This window comes from Platichthys flesus, chromosome 18 (assembly GCF_949316205.1).
Source record: "Platichthys flesus chromosome 18, fPlaFle2.1, whole genome shotgun sequence".
NCBI lineage: Eukaryota > Metazoa > Chordata > Actinopteri > Pleuronectiformes > Pleuronectidae > Platichthys > Platichthys flesus.
Genome location: NC_084962.1, coordinates 16,039,952 through 16,061,435, shown reverse-complemented (window position 1 = coordinate 16,061,435; position 21,484 = coordinate 16,039,952). Strand labels below are relative to the sequence as shown.

Below are 21,484 nucleotides of genomic sequence, written 5' to 3'. Positions count from 1 at the left end.
ACATCTGTCCATTTAGCTTAAAGGGATTGTTCACCCAAAAATGAAAAAGCCCCCATTAGCTCCTCAGCACTATGCCAGGGGGGGTGGGGGGGTGAAGTGTTTGAGTCCACTAAACACTTTTGGAGTTTCAGGGTCAAACAGCGTTGCAGCCAAATCCAAGCCAATTGGAGAAAATGATGACCGATTTGTCAATTGCAGGAAATAAAACATAAAATGCAGACTTCATTCACACCTGGGCTCGGAACTCTTTCTTCACACATGTAACGTCCAGCTGAAGTAAAGAGATCCGTGCAGTTTATCAGCTCACGATCAGATCCCCGATGTCACGTGAAATCTGAGCTCTGCAACACAAACCGGGGACCTTCAACAGGCCAGCGACCGACACCACAGTTAAACAACGGGCACAGAACCGAGCAACAGGGTTCAGTTACCTGCAGGTTGTTTCTCAGCACCGGATCATGAGTGAGGAGAGATGGTGAGCGGTGGTGGTGGCAGGAGCGTGACCTTAAAACCAGAGGGAATCCAGGACTTTATAGAAACATCTCTGCAGGACCTACAACAGAGTCTAATCCTCACTAATACAGTTAATATATTACATCTGTGCAATTAATTCTACTTAACCTGATAGGAGCATATTCATTTCTTTAAATCTAATATAATCTGTTCATACACTGATCCAGGCCTCTGTCTAATCCACCATCAGTTTTCAACCAGTCTATGGATGCAACATTAACATTTGGTATCTCAGCTGGAAAAACATAAATAATACATACTCTGCATTTTGTTCTTTAAAAGTCACACAAAATGTCACATTTGTTGCAGATTTCCTTTTTAATTGATCAACTTTATGACAGATGGCCGCAGCTCAAAACCAATCTCGAGGCAAGAACTAGTTTGTGCGATGGAATCCATTCTTATTGATGTGTAAATCTCCCTTTAGTAAAACAGACTCGGAAGGTTGGAGCTTCCCTTGTTCATCAATAGAAACAAAACTGCCTCAGAGGAAAGACAAAAAAAAAGGTGAGCATTAAACGGACGATAGATTATTGTGTTTAACAAAGTTATTAAATATTAAAGACATAAAATGAACGTTTGACTGCAATGGTGAGCTTTAAGCATTTCTATACCTCAAATCCTGATTTTGTTCTTGTGCACATTTTCTGTTTTTCGAAAGAGTTGCTGTGTCGGATGCAGAAACACATGAAAGAGAGGCAGCACGCGTGTTAGGATCTTTATGATGTTTTATTCCAGCACAAGTTTTTTGTGTTGTAAAATGGCTGTGTAGCTAGGAATTAAAGGAGTACAAAATGGAAAATTACAGACAGTTCTAGTATAATTTGTTTAAATCCCTATTGTGTTTATTTCCTAAAGCCACATCTAGGAAAACATTATTTCCCTGCCTTCTTTGGAAACATGGTCATAAAACAAAATAAAAAACAAAATTGAGAAAAAAAAGAAAGAAAAAGCAATGAAGCTTCATTTGCAGTCACTCTCACGTTGGAGGGGAATCTGAAAGGGCCGCTGGATGAAACACATCTACAGCCTATAATTTAAAATGTTACCCACCTACCCGATCAGGTAGCCCTTATGTTGAATCTCACACGGTTTCGACCGACAGTGGTGCACGCAGAGAGCTGCTCCTCCACACTTTTTCCTCGTTAAAGCAGGCTAAGCAAATTACAGAGAGTTGACCTCGACACCACAACACAAGTACATTCGAGAGAGAACAGCTGCGTGGTTCTGCCGGAGCTTCCCTTGTAGCCGAGGAGCGGTCTCGTCCTCGCTGACCCAGCTTGAGCTCGACTCCTCGAAACTGTCTTTACATCAAACGTTCGTCAAAAGAGAGAGAGAGAGCGAGAGCGAGAGCGAGAGAGAGAGAGAGAGAGAGAGAGAGCGAGCGAGCGAGCGAGAGAGACAGAGGGAGGAAACGGCTTCTTCTGAGGGATTTGGGGTCGACCAGGACATCAGGGGTTAGTACTGATAGACGCGGTCTTTCCACCGATTTTAAAATGTACAATTGTATAAGTTTGAAACTGTGCAAACGGCCAGAACATACAGTAGCTGTAATGACTTGAAATTCTACTTCCTGCTCAGGAGTTTGGAATTAAAAGAAAGAAAACATACAGGAGGATAACACTGAGAAGTGTTAGGGAGAAGGGAGAACAATCCTTGCTCTCTTCTTCTTCCTCTTCTTCTTTTAAAAACATTCAGGACCATTGAAACTAAAAATTCTCTGAAATTATCGCGGAACCAAAAGAGAGAAGAACGCTGCAGTCATCTTCATCGTCTCAACATGGAAAGACTCTTCCTCAGCTTCGTTATGTACAAGATTAAAACATACAGTGACATGAAGACCAAAGTTCAAGTCATTTAAAAAGAAATAGAAACTTTTGACCACTTGTGGTAAAGTTGCCGCCGCTCTCTGACGTCACAGAGCGACACGACATAATTCATATATATCAAAAAATGGGGGCGGGGGGGACAACAACCACACACACTCAGTTAGGCAGGTTATGCTGTAAATTTACAGTAATGACACCTATAGTTCTGTAAGCCAACAATGTCTATCGTAGAATGCTGAACATTTGGGTAGCTTCCTATAAAAAACAAATTATATTTTCTTCCCCCACCCCCCCGATGTCTTTTCCCCCCACCCCCAAAAACACTAAGCATATGGCTTAAATATTTGTAAAACTATTCAGTCCAACGGGGGAGTAAGAGTCTTCTGTGTCCTCATCAGTCGGACTCGTTGAGATGATCCTGGAGACACACGTCTACTCCGCTGTGTAGCTGCACATGGTTGTGAGTCTGCCAGTGTGTGTGTGTGTGTCGGAGAGCAGAGGGTGAAAAAGAGGATCCACCGAAGAGGGAGTTAGTCTGTAGGTGATCAGATTGCAGTCCTTGCAACCAGATTTTTTTTTTTTCTTTGTTTTGTTTGTTTGTTTGTTTTGTTTTCGAGTTAGCCTTCCTCGTCCTCCCTTCACATACGAAACAGGAAAAAAAGATCCTTAAATCAAGCGCTGAATCATAGCCACCGTCTCTTTAGGCTTTCAGCAGGGCCGCCAGTGTAAACATGATCCCCCCCCCCCTCTATTTTCTCAGTGAGCTCAGAATACTGCCTCGACAAAAAGGAGGACACAGGAAAAAGAAGTCACGATGACAAAAAAGAGAAAACAAGTAACGATGGCTGTAGCTGTGGTGATATGCAGGTTTTAAAGGGAAGAAAACAAACAACAACAAAACATCCACAGCTACCGTTCAGGAGCCTCTTCCTGGGGCAGGGAGCAGTCAGGGCAGTATGGATTCCTTAGTGCAATGAAGGCCAGACGAGCGGCCGGCGGCGCAGCCTCAAAGTTCAAACAGCCTCTCGCTCCGGAAAGGTGCGGCCAGCCGGGTCGCCAGCGGGCGGCAAGAGACGTCCAGTGGGCTTCATCAACTCTTGCCAGGATGAAGAGTAGGGGCGGACATTACGCTTCTAAATCACATGTATTCACTCACACACACACGCGTCCATACACACAATTTACACTCTGTAAAACTACCACGGCTAAAGCCTGGGATGGGAGGGGGTGGGGGGTGGAGCGGGAGAGTCTGGTCCAGGGCGTCTTCTGGAGGAGTCCTGAGCCTCGTTTCGTTAACTCTGAATAAAAAGTCATGTACGTGTCAGCGTCTACGTGTAAACATCAAAATGTGAGTTGTGACGAGTGCGAGAGATTCTTCTGCGAGGCCGCAGGCGCGAGTACGTGTGGCGTTAGGGTTGTGTGTACGTTAACTATGCCTGTGACCTGTTTCATACTGTATGGGTTTCTTTAATCTGTGTGTTTGTGTTTGTGTGTGTGTACTTCATATGCTTATTGTTTCCTGGTGAGTCGCTCCGCTGCTGCAAATGTACATTCATCCATCGTAGGGGGCGAGCGCGACGCTGGGCCACACACCAAACGATCCTGAGGCTTTTCCAGTGGTCCGATTAAGACTCTCAGCTCATCAGCGCACTCAGAATAGACAGCAGTAGAGGTACAGGAAGACGCTGTACCACATGTAGCCGGAGGCAAACGCAAACGACTGGATGATGCACAGCCACACGGGGTCCAGGGTCATTTCCCGGGAGACTGCTGACTTGTGTCCGTCCAGGGTCGGGAAGGATCCTGTTGAGAGGCGGACAAACACAATCACTATTTAGCTCTCAGGCCGATTTCTTAGCATCTCTTCAACCGGGATGACCACGGCTTGGCTGCAGCTCAAAGACACATCTACGACTTCTGTTATCACGTCTATTCCTTTATGTTTTTCTGGAATTTTTCTGCCTTTGTTGACAGATACAAGCGTGAAATAGGGAGACAGTGGAGGAAGAGACGCAGCACTGAATTCACACGGACAACAGGAAAGCTGGCTAAAGTGATGCAAGCCCACCATTGTGTTTGGTAGAGCAACATGACGACAAACAGCCGTTTATATGACAACAACCACAATATGGAGGAGTCCATGGACGAAGCCGTGTATTTGTCGTCTGGTTCATTTTGACAATCTAAGCCTGCACTTCCCTGTTGTTTATTTTTGTTTATTTAGAGGGATCCCCATTAGCTCTACCCTAAGACAGAGCTACTTTTAGTGGGGTCCACATTTAAGACATACTGATATCGAACATTTAATACAAACATTCCATGCCAATATCAAACAAATAAAACATACGTTATATTATAAGTATATGATACATTATGGATATCAAAAACTAATATACATAAAAATTGTGATCATATAATATTTTACAGATATCAAAAATAAGTTCAGTGGTTGTGCAATATTACATTTGTAATGATATAAAACTCTGATATATACACTACTCCATGGAAGCGAAAACTGCGAACCATGTAAGAGAATACTACTCATTTACGTTCAGTACCTCACCATCTAGTGTCATAAGTATGCAATACCCAAGTGTTTCTCTATTTGCTTTTTGAACATATATTTACGTTGGGCCACCTGTCCGTGTATCGATCCATTTCTCATGAGGTGAGAGTCGTTCACACGGCTAACTTCTTACACAGGCGTATATCTAAGTTGCATCACTCAAACTCGCTCTTGTGACGGGAGAAACTCGGAGCTCCATCTCATGAACGACGACTGTTTTGAGTTCTTAGCGACAGGAAACACGATTAGGAAGAAAAACAAACATGTAGCGCTGCTTTTGAATGAGCTGAATCGACAGTTCTATGCTGATGTGAAGGTTTATTTTGACTCTGACCGATTAAGATGGCTAATATTAGCTAAACCAAAAGAGACAACACTGAGTGACTCAGCAGGTGATGCAACAACAGGACCAGTGGAAGATTCGGTTACAGATGAATGATAGAGGATTCAACTGTGAGCGGTTTACAGCTCAAACCCATCTCCTGATTGTCTGATTAAACAACCACGACTAACTTAAGCTCAGTGAACGCATCATGGACGATGACAGCCTGTTTCCTAGGAACAGCCCCGCTCTAATGTTAGTCAAACATTACCGTAGGAAACAAACGCCCAGCGGCTCGGGGCTCGAACACCGAGTCTGAATCACTCTCTGTTTACTATAGAGTTCAGCTCTGTTACTCTCCGGCTGTAAATCTATCCACGGCATAATGTGAAAAAAATGACACTGGTGCACAACTCGACAGAAAATAATGATGATGATAAATAAGTAATTCCTCACGCCTGAGTAAAACATCTATTACAGACATGAAGGGAGCAGCTGGAGTCAGTGTGTTCCACAATCAGTACAGTGAGACTTCAGCAAACTGACATGGCGAGACAGACCTTTGTCATAGAAGTAGGTCAGCAGCTCTTCTTTCTCCTCAAACCTCTTGTAGAGCCAGTCAGTCAGGGCCTCTGCCTCCACGGGAACCTCTTTTATCGGGTACATCCTGAAGCAAGAGAGAGAGAGAGAGAGAGAGAGACAGTGGAGATGAGACAGGGAAAAGGACGTCTCTCTCAGCAGAAACTGTCGGCATCGATCCGTCGAGAACGCAGGGTGTCAGCGGCGGTCCCCCCCGAGCAGAGAGAGTCTATTTCAAACCCTGAGTCTATTACAGCGGCGTGTGTGCGTGTTTGCGGCGGCTGCAGCTTGTTCTTGGAGATTCATTAGCTGGCAAAGCTCGTCAGGGTGTCACGGGGAGACAGGAGTGCTGACGGGAGGGGGGGGGGCAACAGGAGACACTGTGTAGCTCCACCAAACGGCTGTTAGAAAAAATCTGATGGAAAAAGGTGAATTCCGTTTTTGCTGTCAGAACTCGGAGGCAGCCGTGTCCTCAGGGAGCGGAGACACTATTAGAACCTGAAAAGGGGAGAAGGGCTCAGGGTGTTAGCATTTAGTAATCAGACACTTTCTGATGTGTGTTGGGCACATCACACATCGTGTTGGGTACAGGTAGTATCTGTACTTTCCTGTTCGACAGAACGTCAGGAAATAGCAAGAATACCCATCATGACAGAGCTTATAGTGCATCTTAAAAGATTTTGTATCACCTTCCTGATTCCGATATGACTGTGAACGGCTCATACTGGCAAACTATATCTAAATAGATATATGTGACAAGTTATGTTTGATATTTACGTCTTCATGATCCAAAATTCGAATGTCCTACAAAATGTGTGTTTCCAAGTTAACTTAGTCTTTTGTTGGGAAGGACTTTCTGCTTTGGCTTTAAAATGCTAATATGTATAATTATTTTTTCTTATGGGGTGAGATTAATTGATGATTGAACATATGAAAGTAGGCCTGAATGGGTGTATCTGTATGTTGGATCTGTGATAAGCCAATGACCAGGAAGTACCCGGTCTCTCGTCCAATGTGAGCTGGGATTGGTTCCAGCTCCGAACTGGGTGGGTGGATTATTACATAATCATGGTTAAAGATAAAAAATTTATAATAATTAGAATATAGTCTGAAAAACATGTTTTGTTTCTCTTGTATATTTTATCCACTGAAGGTTATGATCTATGGGGAACAAAGTATTGTTTAATTAAGAAAAGTGGGACGATGAAGATGAGTGGTATATATATATATATTTTTTACGATCACAATGAGAAACAGGAAGACGGCTGCGCTGGTCGACATTGTGAAACCGGCAGGAGGCTGATAACAGGGTCCCTGCTACAAGCAGAGGAAGTCTTGTTTATAGCCAGAAGGGGTCTCTAGTAGGCTGCACTCCCACACAGGCAGCCACTGGTCACCTTCAAATAGAGGTTACCGTCTCCTCCCTCAGACAAAGCATTTCCTCTGCACTCTACATTTGCTCAATATTTCCCGACCGGAAAACATCCACCAGTAAAAGTACATCTGTGCCTGTGAGGGAGGCTTCTGCAAGAGGGCAGTAATAAGTGATACCGTATTGATTGGTAAAGTGCTCGATATGTATTAAAAAGCAATCTCAGGGAAGGCAACAGTTCTGCTGTCAGGATGATGTCTGTACCTTTAGCTGCTGCTTGAAAAGCCAGACGTGTTTCCTCTGCTATGTTGCAGGTATGAAGGTTCGGTGGTGACTTAAAGCCTCGGTGACTGCGGCAGCTACATGAGTCAGTTTTTACATGAATCACCAAAATAGGATGTCATTCATACCGGAAATAGAAATATTCAGACATTTTAGGTAAGGTTGTGAATGAGTCTAAATTTGTATTATTAGAGGCAACAAATTGATCTGAATAAACAAGATTAAACATAAAATCAAACAGCAAATCAAATGTCAATATTGGCCGATTATCCTTGTTGTCATATATTATTGGTTTGAGGATAACTGGGTTTTCAAAATGTCCACTTGGGCTCTGGAAGAACCTGTGAGACTTCTTTTGATATTTAATTTAGAAAATGAGTGATACATCACAAAAGTAATTTGCACTGATTAGTTGAATCAGAAAATCAATTTGCTTTGAGGCAAAAATGTGAAATATTCTATGCATCAAACTTTATTTCATTGTTTTATATTAATAAAAGCAGAATATTTGGGTTTTGGACGGTTGGTCAAACAAAAGTAAGTCCAGGATCCTGGAGTGCTATCTGATTTACAGGTTTACTTGATTCCCGTCACAGAGGACACAGACCCTCTCTATCTCTATAGGAAAAACTTGCTCTCTGAACTGAAGAGGTCTCTATGACCAAATCAGGAAAAGGCCGAGCCCCCTTCTTCCACCGCCCAGAAGTGAAGGAGCTGATGATTCAACACGGACATCCGCTTGGTTAGTGAATTTGAAATGCACATCTTCTCTGGACACTTCTCATAATCCAGCGATTCTCTGTGTGGGTGTAACTCTACAACAAGGTCCTGTGTAAGTAAAGCAACTTTTATGTCCCCGGTGGCATGAAACTCTTAAATTCAAGATAAAACCAACCAAAATCTGCTGCTTTCATCCGTCAAAGGTTTGAGTTAAGCTGAAATTTCAAGATAAGAGCTTTTTTTTTAAACAGCTAAATCCGCCCCCCCCCAGACTCGAGTGGCTCAGGCTGCCTGAAAAAACTGGAACCAGTGTCCTGCAGCCCCCTGATCAGGTGATTAGAGGTCAAAGTGGGACACTCAACCAAAGCTTCTCCTCATGGGTCTGTGAATATCAGGTTTCTTTTGTGTGACTGTGCCACAGGAACAAACAAACCAGCCCTGACGCATCTCTGAGGGAAGAGGAAGTTAAGAGACGGGCTGAGAAGAACCGACACATCCGTCCCCTCCAGTAATGAAACCGATGTCATAACACATGGACAGAAAGCAGCAACTAAAGCAAAGGACAAGCAAGTCGTTGCTACAACAACAGAAGCAGTGTTTTCCTGTTAGCTGCTTTCTAGTCGCAGTGACAGGCGGTAATTTGCGGTTTGGGATTTATTTTAAATGTGGAGAATAGAGCCATATTTCCTCCACAGCAGTGATCAGTGACGGTGGTATCATTTAATATATGACAAAACCTCCGGAGTGTGTTTCACAGGTGATCTCAGAAAAAGTGAACTGATAGCTCTGTAATTCTGGGCGGAGGGAAACAGGAACTTGCCTTCACCACTTATCTATTATTATTATTTGTGCTTTTTGAGGCCCTGGGTGGAGGCAGGTGGACACCACTGCGTTTTCCTACAGCTGAAATATTCATGCAGCAATCAGGATGTTCGGGTGTCGACATTCGAGTTTGGATGAGGCAACGCTACATGCAACACGCTAACATGGGAAACAGTATCCTGGCTCGGATGGTGTCTTTGCTGTGGTTACTCTAGAGCCTCCCACAGTCCCAGCAGGGTTAGGTTGATGGGGAGACTCTAAATCGAGCGTAGGTGTGAATGTGAGAGTGAATACCGGTTTGTGTGTGTGTGTGTGTGTTGGCCCTGTACGCTGGCGACCTGGCGGGGGGCACCCAGCCTCAACCGGACCTCAAACGACAAGCGATATAGATAAATGGATTCGAAAGTATTTATATTTTAGGATGTTGCCAATTAGCAAAAGCATTAAATCCACAACAAGTACCAGACGACGTTCTGCATTTTTTTAATAAATGAAAGAACAATCTGTTTCTCTGTGTACAGTAAATCACAGTGTAATGAGATGAAATGATTGTAGCATGAATTACTAGCTCGATGGAGACGTTACAGATGTGACAGGTTGTTCTCCAGTTGATCGGTGATCTTGTTCCGACTCAGAGAAAACAAACGGGCTGATTGATCGACTCGGCAGCGACTTGCAGCCGCATCACAATGAGCGACGCCAGCGAGCCAAACAGCTGCTGGCAACGCTCCTGCCCTTAGTGGGAAAAATGGAAATGTCGCTCTACAGTGTCCTCATTGTGCCGAGTGAGAATGGATGGTGGCTTGTGGGAGACGGTACAGTAGTGATGGTGCTGGGGAGGAACTGGTGGCGACATGTTGGCGCGGGGCCACGGCAGCGCACTCGTTTCCACCCTACCCCACTTGGCACCGACCTGCTTCTTAACCTGACACCCTGGCGCAGAGACAGACAGCTGGCGGGGCGGGGGGCGGGGGGGGAGCGAGAGAGAGAGAGAGAGAGAGAGAGAGAGAGATGCAGCTTCTCCAGTTGATTCCCAGCCTCTTTTACCAAGTCTTCATCGACTACATCCTGACTGCATCTTCTGTGACTCCTTCCTACGATGGCAGTGCGAATCAGAAGCCACTTGCGGCCTCATTTGAACCATTCAGCTCCCGGGGACCTTATTCTTGAGATATTGTTTTTCCTCCGAACTGGGCTGACAGGCTAATTGAGTTTGGACTGCGGCTGAGAAGGGTCTGTCCACTCAACAAGCCTCCTTGGAGGGAAGCCAGTCATTGTAAGGCCTTGAAAAACCAAGCGGCGCCCTGGGAGGCCGGCGCTCGGCACCAATCTCCATCTCCAGTCCGTCTTATTCTAGTTAAGAAAAGAGTCATCGTCCAAACTGCTGCCTTTAAGTTCCCTCTTTTGATTTTCCTCAGCACCAAAAGCACCGATCAGACAGAGAGTACCTTTTTTTATGTTAAACTGACCTTCTATAATCAAACCTTTCTAGTCGACTTGGATCCTAAGTAAACCACACACACTGCACATCACTCATTAGGGCTCTTCCTCACGGAGGGCTAAGAAGTGCTTATCTACAGCCGGAGAGAAGTCTAGGGATGGTCGGACTCCACTCGTTAATTGCTCCATTTAGTCCTTAATCTGCTTCCTCTCCGACTAGAGGCCGTCTCTGTTCCAGGAAATGGTTTGCAAGCAGAAACGACGGACATGGCAGACTCTCCGACCTAACCAATGTGAAAAAGGCTCAGCCAGACGGAGGAGAGCTGAGAACCCCCCCCGACGTGTCGATACACAAGACTAATTTCAGTTCAAATTTTAAAAAGGGGAAAAGTATTCAGAGTACTTGAAGCTTCATGGATAAAATCTTAATGGGGAATTGCTTCTGTTTTGTCAACACGATCACGGAGCTGCTGCAACTGATGATGTTCTTACATCAGTGACTTATAAATAGCTGCACATGCTTTGGACTGGCCAAGTATTAGAGACCATACCAGAGCCAGTTATCACGTTCTTGTTCCAATGAGCAGTCAGATTATCACTCGGTATTATTGGTGAGGGTGAGTCCATTAAATGATATTGTTGATTTAAAATTAGAATTGACTGATAGAAACAATGAACACATGTGAGATCTTGTCCTGGTAATGATTTGTCTTTTGAGTAATGGGAAACCTGAGGAAAGGCTTTATAGCTGGAGCTACATCCACACTCACATGTTTTGTGTTCGAAATGACCCTGATTTTGTCCCCTTTTGACCCCACATCGATTAGTGTGTGTCTACGCGGCAGCGGCGCACTTTCACCTCATCACCTGGGACCACATACCGGTGACAGGGTGCCGCTGCTGGAACGTTAGGACACACGTGAGAGGGATGACGGCTGTGGGCGGAGCCGTGTGAGGTTATTAACAGACTGGTGTTGGAGTTTCGGCCTGTTATCAGTTCAGAGGTCACAAGGAAGGAGCCATAAAAAAACACTGTCACTGGTACGTATGGTCGACCGTTAGCTCACCCTCATGAAGGTTCATTAATCAATGAAGAAGAATGTTCTGCTTTTAAATGTTATCATTCAATACAAGCAGATATTGGATTAACAAACATCTTACATTTATATGCTTCATTATACTTCTATAATGTGATATATCTTTTACTTACTATTTACCTGACAGGTTTTATATCTATGATTTTACTTCTGCTTATTCAATTTCATTTGTTGATTTCGATTCTATATTTTACTGCATTTATTCTATACTTCATTATTGCGATTGGCCAATTGATAAATCAGTCGAACTCTAAACATCTTCAAAGCACTTTACATTCCACCAACATGTATGAAGTCCGACATTACATACTTGTAATTTCACATTGATGTATTTCTACTTTCAGAGCTGATGATCTGATAACGTCTTCCTTTGCTAATGGGCCTGAGCTTTAACAACTCTTGAGGAGGATTCTCCGTGGAATGAATTCAGTGTGTGGGGGTGATTCCTGTACCGGTTTCTATGGTGACACATGTACTCTGAAGATCCTGAGCTTCGAGAAAAAAAACAACTCAACAACCTTCTACTCATTCATTATCCCCAGGCACCATCTCTAATTACCAAGGCCACTAATTGTGCTCAGAGGTAAACACCAGTGTGAGGGATATCGATCCAGGTGAGCGGCTGAGGCGACCTCAATAAACACAAATTGGTTTAAGAAAGAAAAAAAAAGACAGTTGGAAATGTAGCGTTTGATTAACAGTAAGAACAGATGCCACTGCTTTTTTAACAAAGTGTTAAGATAAAAAAATATATCTCAAAAAACGGCATTTACGGCTGTGAGCTCATCAACCGTGTGTGTGTGTCCTGTCTCGGAGAGAAAAGCCTGGTGTGCGTGTGACGACCAGGCAAGACGCCGACTCCATTAATCACGTCACCTTTCAGAGGATTTCCAACCAGAACACACAGAGCAGCACACGACAAAAATACAGAGGAGAATGTGCATTATAAAAGAAAAAGATTTCAACATATTTAACACCCACTACTGCCCTCGCTTGGCCTGTGTACACCCACCTAGCTCTCCCATCTGCCATTCACAGAGGGCTTATGATGCTGCAGCCTGGGAGGCTGAGATTATATGGAGAGAGGGCCGGAGACAGTGAGGGAGGAGGGTGGAGCTGAGGGGTGAGGATGGGAGGCAGGGACAGAAAGAGGGAGGCAGAGGGATTTTTTACAAAAAAGTGCTTAGTGTGGATTCATCCAGAGTATTACTCAATACTCAGCTGACTGTTTGGAAACGGCAGTGATCTACACAGTCCCATAAAATGTCAGCCGAGGACAAGAATGGCGGTTTGTGATCAAGGGCAGATATAAAACCAGCCGGGCGGAGGCCGTCGCATCAAAGGCTCCAAGGTGACTTATCGAAGATGGATCAAATTCTTAACGCAAAACAAAGGCTGCAGATCACGACCAGCTCACATGCACCTATGCTCAACTCCTGTGAGGGATGAAATTAATAAACAGGTCAGCAGTCTGTATTTATAATCCAAAAAATAAAAAACCAGAAGAGGCAGCATCTCCAAAAAGAAACAAAAACAAACTGGCCGGGCATTTCCCTGCTCAGCTGGTGCTTAGTGGTCACTGCTCTGCTCCTGCTTGTAGATGAAGAAAAAATAAGGTGACACCACAATAATCGTGTGAAATCGGTGATTTGCTAAGTTGAGCAGACGGTCAGAAAAGTCTCTCCCTCGCCCGCTGCCTCCACTGCAGATTCAATATGCTGAATCACCGATAAAGGCCGACAGCTGACACTCTGCTTGATGTCATAGCCATTACACTGCCTGACGGTCCTCTATTCTTACTGTTCTCTGATAACACTATTCATTTTATGACTTTTAGCATAATGCTTTTGAACTGTAATCATGCCAATATCAGTCAGGCAGTTTTGTTTACCTCACTTTGTGTCTTTCAACACTTTTAGAATGTTAATGTTTCAAATTGACTCTTAGTCCAAACAAAGAACATCCTTCCACTTCAATTTTGCACAAGACCACATTGCAACACGGTTGCCAACAACAATCTGATGCAACAGACTCAAACCACAGAGTGGGAAAGTCCCTGAACTTTCACATTGAACTTGACCCATGAGATGCTTTCAGTTATATGCTTTGGATGGAAAAATGAAAAAACAAACCTTATCTCTGGTACAGATTAACCGTCCAGTTATTTATTCCCCCCACCTCTCTTCCTCTCGACCTGATTCTTGGACTGAAGCGTCTCCCTCGACTGAAGCAAATGATTTTGCATCACCGGGAGAGCAGACGTCTCCCGGTGAAAAAGCAGCACACATGTAGATATCAAGAGAGTTTGTGTAAACAGACGTGATCTATGCAGCGGAGTTAATGAGTCACATCCTGTCTGTAAACACGTCTGTGCAGAAAACCTCCCGCTGCGTTGTGCATGTATAAAAGGAGAATTCTGGGTAAACTCTGTAACCAGATTTCACCGGGAGGTCATGTCTGTAAGCTGTGTTTGTGTGTGTCCTGGACTGACACAGTAGAAACACGGACGCCGGGCGGCACACTCGTCTAGCCACCTCTCCTATCAGCATCATATCGCTGACTCCCCCACAGTGTTCCCTTGATCAGCCGGCAGAGTAATCCTCTTGTTGACGCTGCACCTGCATCTCACTTCTCTCTGATCTCTGCCGCTGACTCGGTTAGCAGGGTGTGTGCTCACGTAGCCGGAACAGCTGTGGCCTCAGCTTGGTCGGGTGCCTCCCCTGCCTGTACCCAGAATGCAGCGCTGCTGACCGAGCGAGGGAAGCGGATTGTGTCGATGGCTGATTAGAGAGTCCCCAAGGTGGGAGTGGGACTAGTGCATCCTCTGCTCGTCTAATTACAGTCTTAATGAGTCCTTTGCTTTAGTCCAAGCGGGCAGAGGAGCCTCTTGGGAGAGGCCCCGGCAAGACAAGGTTCATAAATCACCTTTTACCTTCCCCTATCCCACCCTGCACGTAGAGGAGTGCACAACTACGGAAGCAGTGTCAGGAAGTTGTTGAGGGGTGCTAGGGGACACTAAGGGTCAACACGACTTCTACTTGATGACTCCTGCCCGAGCCTGGACACATCGCTAATGATCTGCCCTGTCCAGACAATGCACAGAGGACCTTGGACTGAGTCTGGTCCTGGTCCACCTTTATCATATCCTCAAGTGGAGGGATTAGCAACAGAGGGGAAGCTGGAGGGCAGTGAGAGCAGGACAGGGGGCAGAGCCTTAACTCTGCAGTAGAGCAGAGATTTGTTTTAGCCACAGAATGTGGGAGATTGAGTGTAAATACGATAGTTTAATTTGTCTCCTATCCTGAATTTTCTCTATTGTCCATAAAGGGTCCTGTTGTCAATCTACTATGTCAGCATTTATTTTTAAAGTCATTGATGTTGTGCAGCACTAACATCAACCAGAATTTCTTTCAACTAGTACAACAACAGCAGAACTCCGGTAATAGCTGGAAAAACACAGAAGAAAAACTATACAATTAAACCAATGTTTATCCTCAACTCTAGATTATTTTGAATCCACTAAAACATGCGACGTATGAAAAATGGAAATCACAATCTCAAAAGGGCCTTCACTTCAACTGCTCCCTTTATACCGCACGAAAAAAGATATATATACATAAAGTGACTAATTTAATTAAAGATAATAAACATTCATATTTTGTTAACGCATCATAGCAGGGAATCACTGAGGCCTTGTAGATGCTTAAAAATGTCATTATTTTTTATGCAGAGTCAGCCCTGAAGTAAACACTCTTTTTCTCTGAATTCAAATTTTTACGAGTTATGTTTTCTAAACTGCGATAAAAACCCTCATCGAAGGGGAAGTCCAATCGAGGAGACAGAAAAGCAAGGCAACGCGACCAGGGACTGGAATGTTCCACGCATTCAGCAGAAGATGTGTCTCATGTGAAGGTCCATTGTAAGTCCTCGCCCTCGGGTGGGTTCTGCTGAGGTATGCAAGGTGGGTTAGGCTGCAGTGAACCTGTGTTAGTCGAGGGTGGACTTTGAAATCAGTGATAAGTCAGACCTCTGGAGGGGAGTGCTTGTAAAGTGAGTCACAGGTATGGTATGATGTCTCAAAGTCTGAGCACTAAATATACAAGAGACGTGTAACTCTATCATGGATCTGTGATGTGACGCCCTGGTAACACGATTCCTCTCATGAGGTGGATTTCTACTTCTCTCTGGTCGGTGGGGAAGACATAGACATGGACATGGGTAGATGTATAAGAGCCTGAGTGTGACATGAGCAGAGTCACTGGTTGTGTCTGAGATCACACACTCATTCTCCCCGAGCTCCATGTTAAGAACGTTATAGTGCACACGTGAACAAATAGAAAATAGGCTTCAACTTTGAGTTCTTTTCTATCAAGACTTTTCTTTTTGCCACTGTCCCCTATTGAGTAACATCTAGGGCGTTTCATTCAGACACGACACAATTTAGTTTTCACAATATACATTTTGTCCTTACCTGTAATGTACATGTGTGACTGTAGGAGGCCTGTAGCCAAAGATCCAGGTCTGGATGTCCATGGGTCTGGCTTTAGGGTATGCTATGGTCACATCTATTACCCACTGCAGGCCTTGACGCTTGTTACCTGTCATGGAAGAAACACAGAAAGTGAGATGGCAGGACGAGAAGACATACGGGGATAAATAACTAAAACATATCCACACGTCCAGTAGGTACAGTCTCCCTGTTTGTGTCCAATCACAGGTCAGGATCGGTCTGCAGCTCGTACAGATTCAGTGACATTTCACTCCTCCATCTTCAAGACTGAGTATGTAACCATTACATGTCCCTGGAGATTATTATATCATAGCAGTGCAGCCAAATGAAGGCTGGTTATGTGCCAGTTACTGGTGCAAACCAGCTGAAGCGCCAACCAGACTGAATTTGGCTGGAAGCTACGTCTGTGAGTCACAGCAAAATGGTTCTTATCCTCTCAAAAGCTTCTTGGCCTACATGGTATTCTACCAACAAATTACTATGAAAACAGCCAATCTGGTATTTTGTAATTTCATTTACAATCTAAAGAAGGATTAGAGGGGAACGGGTGATGAAAGTAATGAAACAGGAAGGCAAGAGGGAAGACTGGACTGGTTTGTAGCTGCAGGGTGCAAGTGTACAATTATTTATGTTCAGTATTTTGGGTCAGCGCTCTGCTCTCGCCTGTGCATTAACAAAAGACAATAAATGAAAAGAGGCATTAAAAGGCTAATTTTTATACTCTACTACATAAACTCCACTACATACGCCTAAGGCATTATCTGTGGGTTACTTGTGTAGTATGTGGAAAAGTTGTGGCTGAAATAAATTCGAAGCATGAACATTAAAATAAGTTTCAGGCAGTTTTTTAAAGATGCCGACAGAAGATTTGTTTATAATAAGAAGCGTGAGAGCATTTTGAATTATGTATTGGAGACTGTAATTACCTCCCTGCCTTGTTAACTTCCTGGACTCACAGAGATGAAACTGATTACAATCATAACATCTGCCCGAGGGTTTTGATAGAAAACAAGCACATTAGCTAAATGTCGAGTGAGTGTTGCTCTAAGCACAAACGTGTCAAAGCAGCAGCAGCCTCGGCCAGTGAGGACAAATGCAAACTGAGGCTGAGGTGAAGCTGTGCAACATTTGACTGCTTGACTAATGTCACAGTCCGTACACCCTGAAAAGGACTGTGTAGCGAGCACTTCCCCCACGGAGCACACACACACACACACACACCGACTTCTTCATGCAAAGCAAACATGCCACGGCTACGTGATGCGGTAGAGAAATGTTTTACAGCTGATCAGCCCTGTGAGGTTACACCGTGTCGGCGTCAGGAAAACCAGAAATCTTGCTCATGAGACAGAACAGGGGGGGAGGCAGGGAGATGGAGACGTCACAAACAATAGTGGAGGACAGACAGCTGTAGCTCGCAGACACACACACACAGAGACACACATCCTTTGATTTAGGTGCACAACATTAACTGCGGTTGGAGCAGATCGCGGCTGACACCTTGTCAGTTTGAGTTCCTGCGTACAAACAGTGTCACCCATAACAACCAGCAACGCCACAATCCTGCAGACCAGCAGCTATTTATAAAACCTTGATTATGGAGTTTGGCAGCTATTATAGATTTATCCGGGCTGTTTATACTGTGATAGATGCCACTGTCTAACGTCTGGGTTTATTAAGCCATCGATGGCGATGCTGCAATGCTTTACTCCCGTATAGATTTTATATAATGTTTGAGTCAATGTGTTGAAGTCCATTAAATTGACAGGTATTTAAAATGAAAATTGAACACTGGTGACGTCTCCCACTGCAGGACAATATACAACTAACATAATATCAAGTTATGTGAAGTCGTCTCCCTTACTTGAACCAAAATGAACACATAGTATATATGCTAATCCCGTGTTTGCATACCTCCTGTTTAACCAGTACACCAACCTCTTTAAAAGGTCATACATGTGAAGCTTGGCCTCTGTTTACTGACTTTATCTTTCTCAATATTCGTTTTATTATTCACTAATAGTTAAATATCAAACGTAATCATATCAAGCACAGTAAATACACTCATTCTTAGCTTCTTACCAAGTGTTTTAATGAGCAATTTCACACTTTTAGATATTAAAACCATCTTTATTTCTATGCACACAATGAATGAAATCTTTTCTGTTGGTGTTTATATATATATATTATTTTTTTTAAGTGAGGAATTGCTGTCTTTATTCCTCCAACACAGTTTTTCTGATCTACTTCAAACTTGGCAGATGGTTTGCTGAGGATCTAAGGAAGCACATTGGAGAATTTGAACGCATGCAATACATTTACAATTTTGTATAAACCTAAAAATACGACTAATTTTACCCTCACGATTCTTAGTCCAGAGTCCAACTTTGAATAACCAGGTGAACCATAATCACAGGCCAAGTGAATAGCCCAGTCCAAAAATCATGTTTACAAAAGGTAAAGCACTTTAACAAATAGAGGAATATGAGGTGTTTTTTAAGGATTATCTGGGTTAGGGTTAGGGTTAGGGTTAGGTAATGATTAGGGTTAGGTAATGATAATGACTTATCGTTTAATTTACTTTGTGTAATTTATTTGTCTAACTCCATTACCAGGAGGCATTTACCTGTGGGACGTATGGAGCCTCACCCTACCTGACTCACGGCTCTGGACTTTGCTTACCTGCCAACTGTTTTACAACACACAAACCGTATCGGCCTGAGCTGCACACCGAGTCTCTCTGCAGACTGGGATCTACAGTGGCAACCAGTGACCCCTGTGCTTTGTATCCACACTGAGCAGTGCATTTAGCTCGGGTGACATTGCATGGCCGACACACTACAGCACACACATTTACATCAAATCCTATTTTCTCCAAGTGGCCCATTTGTCTCCGAGTGAGTCAGCAAGCTCTGAGCACCTCTGCAGAGCATCATGGAGGGTCACAGGGAGACAGAGCTGTGTCTTTCAACACACAAGCACACACAAACACACACAGAGGATAATGAGGGACATAACGCTCCTCTGGCTATGTGGGTTTTTTGTCTTGCCCTAGGTTTTAATGCCATTAGCTAGACTCGAGTGGAAGGACAAGCACTACTGCAGCAACCAGATTCCCCTTCTGATGCTGGAACAGAGGAAAGGACACAAGAATGTATAAATAAAAAACAAACTGGAAAGACCTGGAAGTGCAGCAAACACACAAACGCATGGGAAAGCAAAGCGTGCAATTGGATATCACAAAGACTGATATGTCTAAAAGGTCCCTCTTCCTGCCAGAGGCTAGACATAAACTCTGTCTAATATGTTGACACTGAAGAAAAGCCCAAAGACTGTAAATAAGCAGGAAAAGCCAAAAAACTACACAAAAGGGCACAAAATCCAGCAAACGAGTGACACTGCTCAGTGTTGTCTTTTGCATCAGCTAATTAAGAGAAACCCCTTCAGTCCATCCTGCAGAGGGATAAACCGACAGCTTCTTCCCATTAGTGCTGAGGCTGATGAACACAGAGCTGTGTTTGCAATCTCCACGGAGGCTGAGCTCTCTGGACCACGTTCTCAATAACGCTGGCCTGAAGTCTCAGAATTACTATTAACACGCCGCACCCTTAAAATGGATTTTGAAGCGGAGCCAGCCGAGTCCGCTGGGTAAACTGAGTACGCAGCGTGCACAGGCATCGACATCTCAGTGCGTCTGTGTTTATGACGCCATGCTTTCTGCTGAGGAACGTTCTGAAGAAGAGTTTGTCTGGATCATTTTGCTGATTAATACCCTGAAAAAGTTGTTTTTTGGTCCAAAATCTAGAGTTAATGGTTTATTAGCAACAATCCCATATATTGTGGTCATTTGATGAACATATTTTGTGGCAATATTCAGTTAATCCAGAGCAGCATTTTAGCAGTTTATCCGTACAAACTGGAATTAAACGAGCAGGCATAGCCAGGGATGTATTTAAGTTTTCAGACCTTTCCCAGAAAATGAGAGAAATTGATCATCTGCACAACCAGAAGCAAGCGGGATATCAACACTTGGATCTTGCTGAACTGTTTTTAAAGACATAGACATAAAGACTGTGGATTTAGAAACGTTCACCTCACTTGGTTTTCAAGCTTTGTTGATGTTTTTTTCTGTTGTTGTTGTTAAAAAGTGAAAAAGATTGTATTTTCTCTCTCAGAGCTTGATAATTGCTGAGTTATCTCCCTCCTCATTGGCTGAATTTAGGACTGGTCCCTAGTCAGGGAAAACAGACTCCTGCAAATCACCACTGAGGGGGCTAGAAAAAAAAAGACTGACTAAGTAATTGTGCTGTTTCAACCTTCTCTTAATACTCCGACTCCATGATTTGTTTTGTTTGATTCTTTACTCATCCATTGATTTTTCATGACTAATATTTTATTGATTTCACCTTTTATAAAAGTCAGAAATAACAAGGGGGGGGGGGGGTCTAAGACACAAAAGCTGCATATATTTCTAGAGGAGTGGACTTCCTTGTTTTCCCTTTTTGTAAACCGGTTATTTTTCTTTCTTTTTTCTTAAACACAGCCTTTAGTGAATTTGAAACCTGGTCTGTTTCCATCCTTGTCACATGCTTAATAATAAGCTGAGCCAAACACAGAGCAGATATTTAAATAAGAGCAGAACCTCTGGTCACAGACTTTAGGAGAAGGAGGGTTTTCCTCACGGTTTCACCGTCTAAATGTGTTTAACTTTCATTTTGCCACATTTTAAACTCAATATTGGTAAAATAATACAAATTTGTATGTTAATGTGTTAGTTACCTATCTGGTTGGCGGTCACAGTCTCGATGCCCACGCTGCCATTCTCCTGCTGGGCGGAGAGGGTTTTCAGGATAACCTGCGTGGCCCCGAGGCGAGGCAACGTGACATGGTTCAGGTGGGCGAGCGAGTGCTTCTTGGCAAATAATTGGCTGGTTTCCCGCCGCTTGCGCAGGAAGCCGCCCTCTGGGAACAGCACTATCCACTTCCTGTCGCGGCTGTGGTAATATTGGTCTAGGTGATCTTTCAGGTAGATCAGCTGCTTGTCTCTGTAGGCTTTACCCTGGAGGAACAACAGAGAAATATTATTGAAACTGAAGTTAGCTGCAGCAACACAGTTAGAGCAACATTACTGGCACAACCCAAACGGATGCAAAACATGATGGCCTTGACAGCATTAAGAGCATTAGCATGGACGGGACCAGAAGGAGCGGGATTGATTTTGAGTTAGGTCTGGTCAAAAGCCATTTTAAATGCATTAGCAAAGCCGAGCTGGCCTCTGTGTGCGTCATGTGAGCACACGTGGGATTTATCTGCACGGCTGCTGGTAGTAGAACCGTCTGCGACACAACACAACGTGTGATCATTTAGCCAAAACAAAACAAAAAACGACGATGTGCTATTCTTAGCTGCAGCGTCACAGTATGATTCACACA

At 43.9% G+C, this 21,484-nt stretch overlaps 1 protein-coding gene across 2 annotated transcripts in view; it reads right to left on the bottom strand.

Annotated features, from left to right (window-relative positions):
- Positions 1 to 1,223: 1,223 nt before the first annotated feature.
- The window catches only part of lpgat1 (lysophosphatidylglycerol acyltransferase 1), a 34,888-nt gene continuing 14,627 nt past the window's right edge, over positions 1,224 to 21,484 (bottom strand). For both annotated transcript variants that reach the window (XM_062411652.1, XM_062411653.1), the window contains exons 5-8: positions 20,832 to 21,111; positions 16,014 to 16,140; positions 5,791 to 5,897; positions 1,224 to 4,145 (exon numbers count right to left, since the gene is read on the bottom strand). In XM_062411652.1, the coding sequence (XP_062267636.1) occupies positions 3,994 to 4,145; positions 5,791 to 5,897; positions 16,014 to 16,140; positions 20,832 to 21,111 (666 nt within the window). In that variant the 3' untranslated portion in view covers positions 1,224 to 3,993. The remainder of the gene's footprint in view (positions 4,146 to 5,790; positions 5,898 to 16,013; positions 16,141 to 20,831; positions 21,112 to 21,484) is intronic.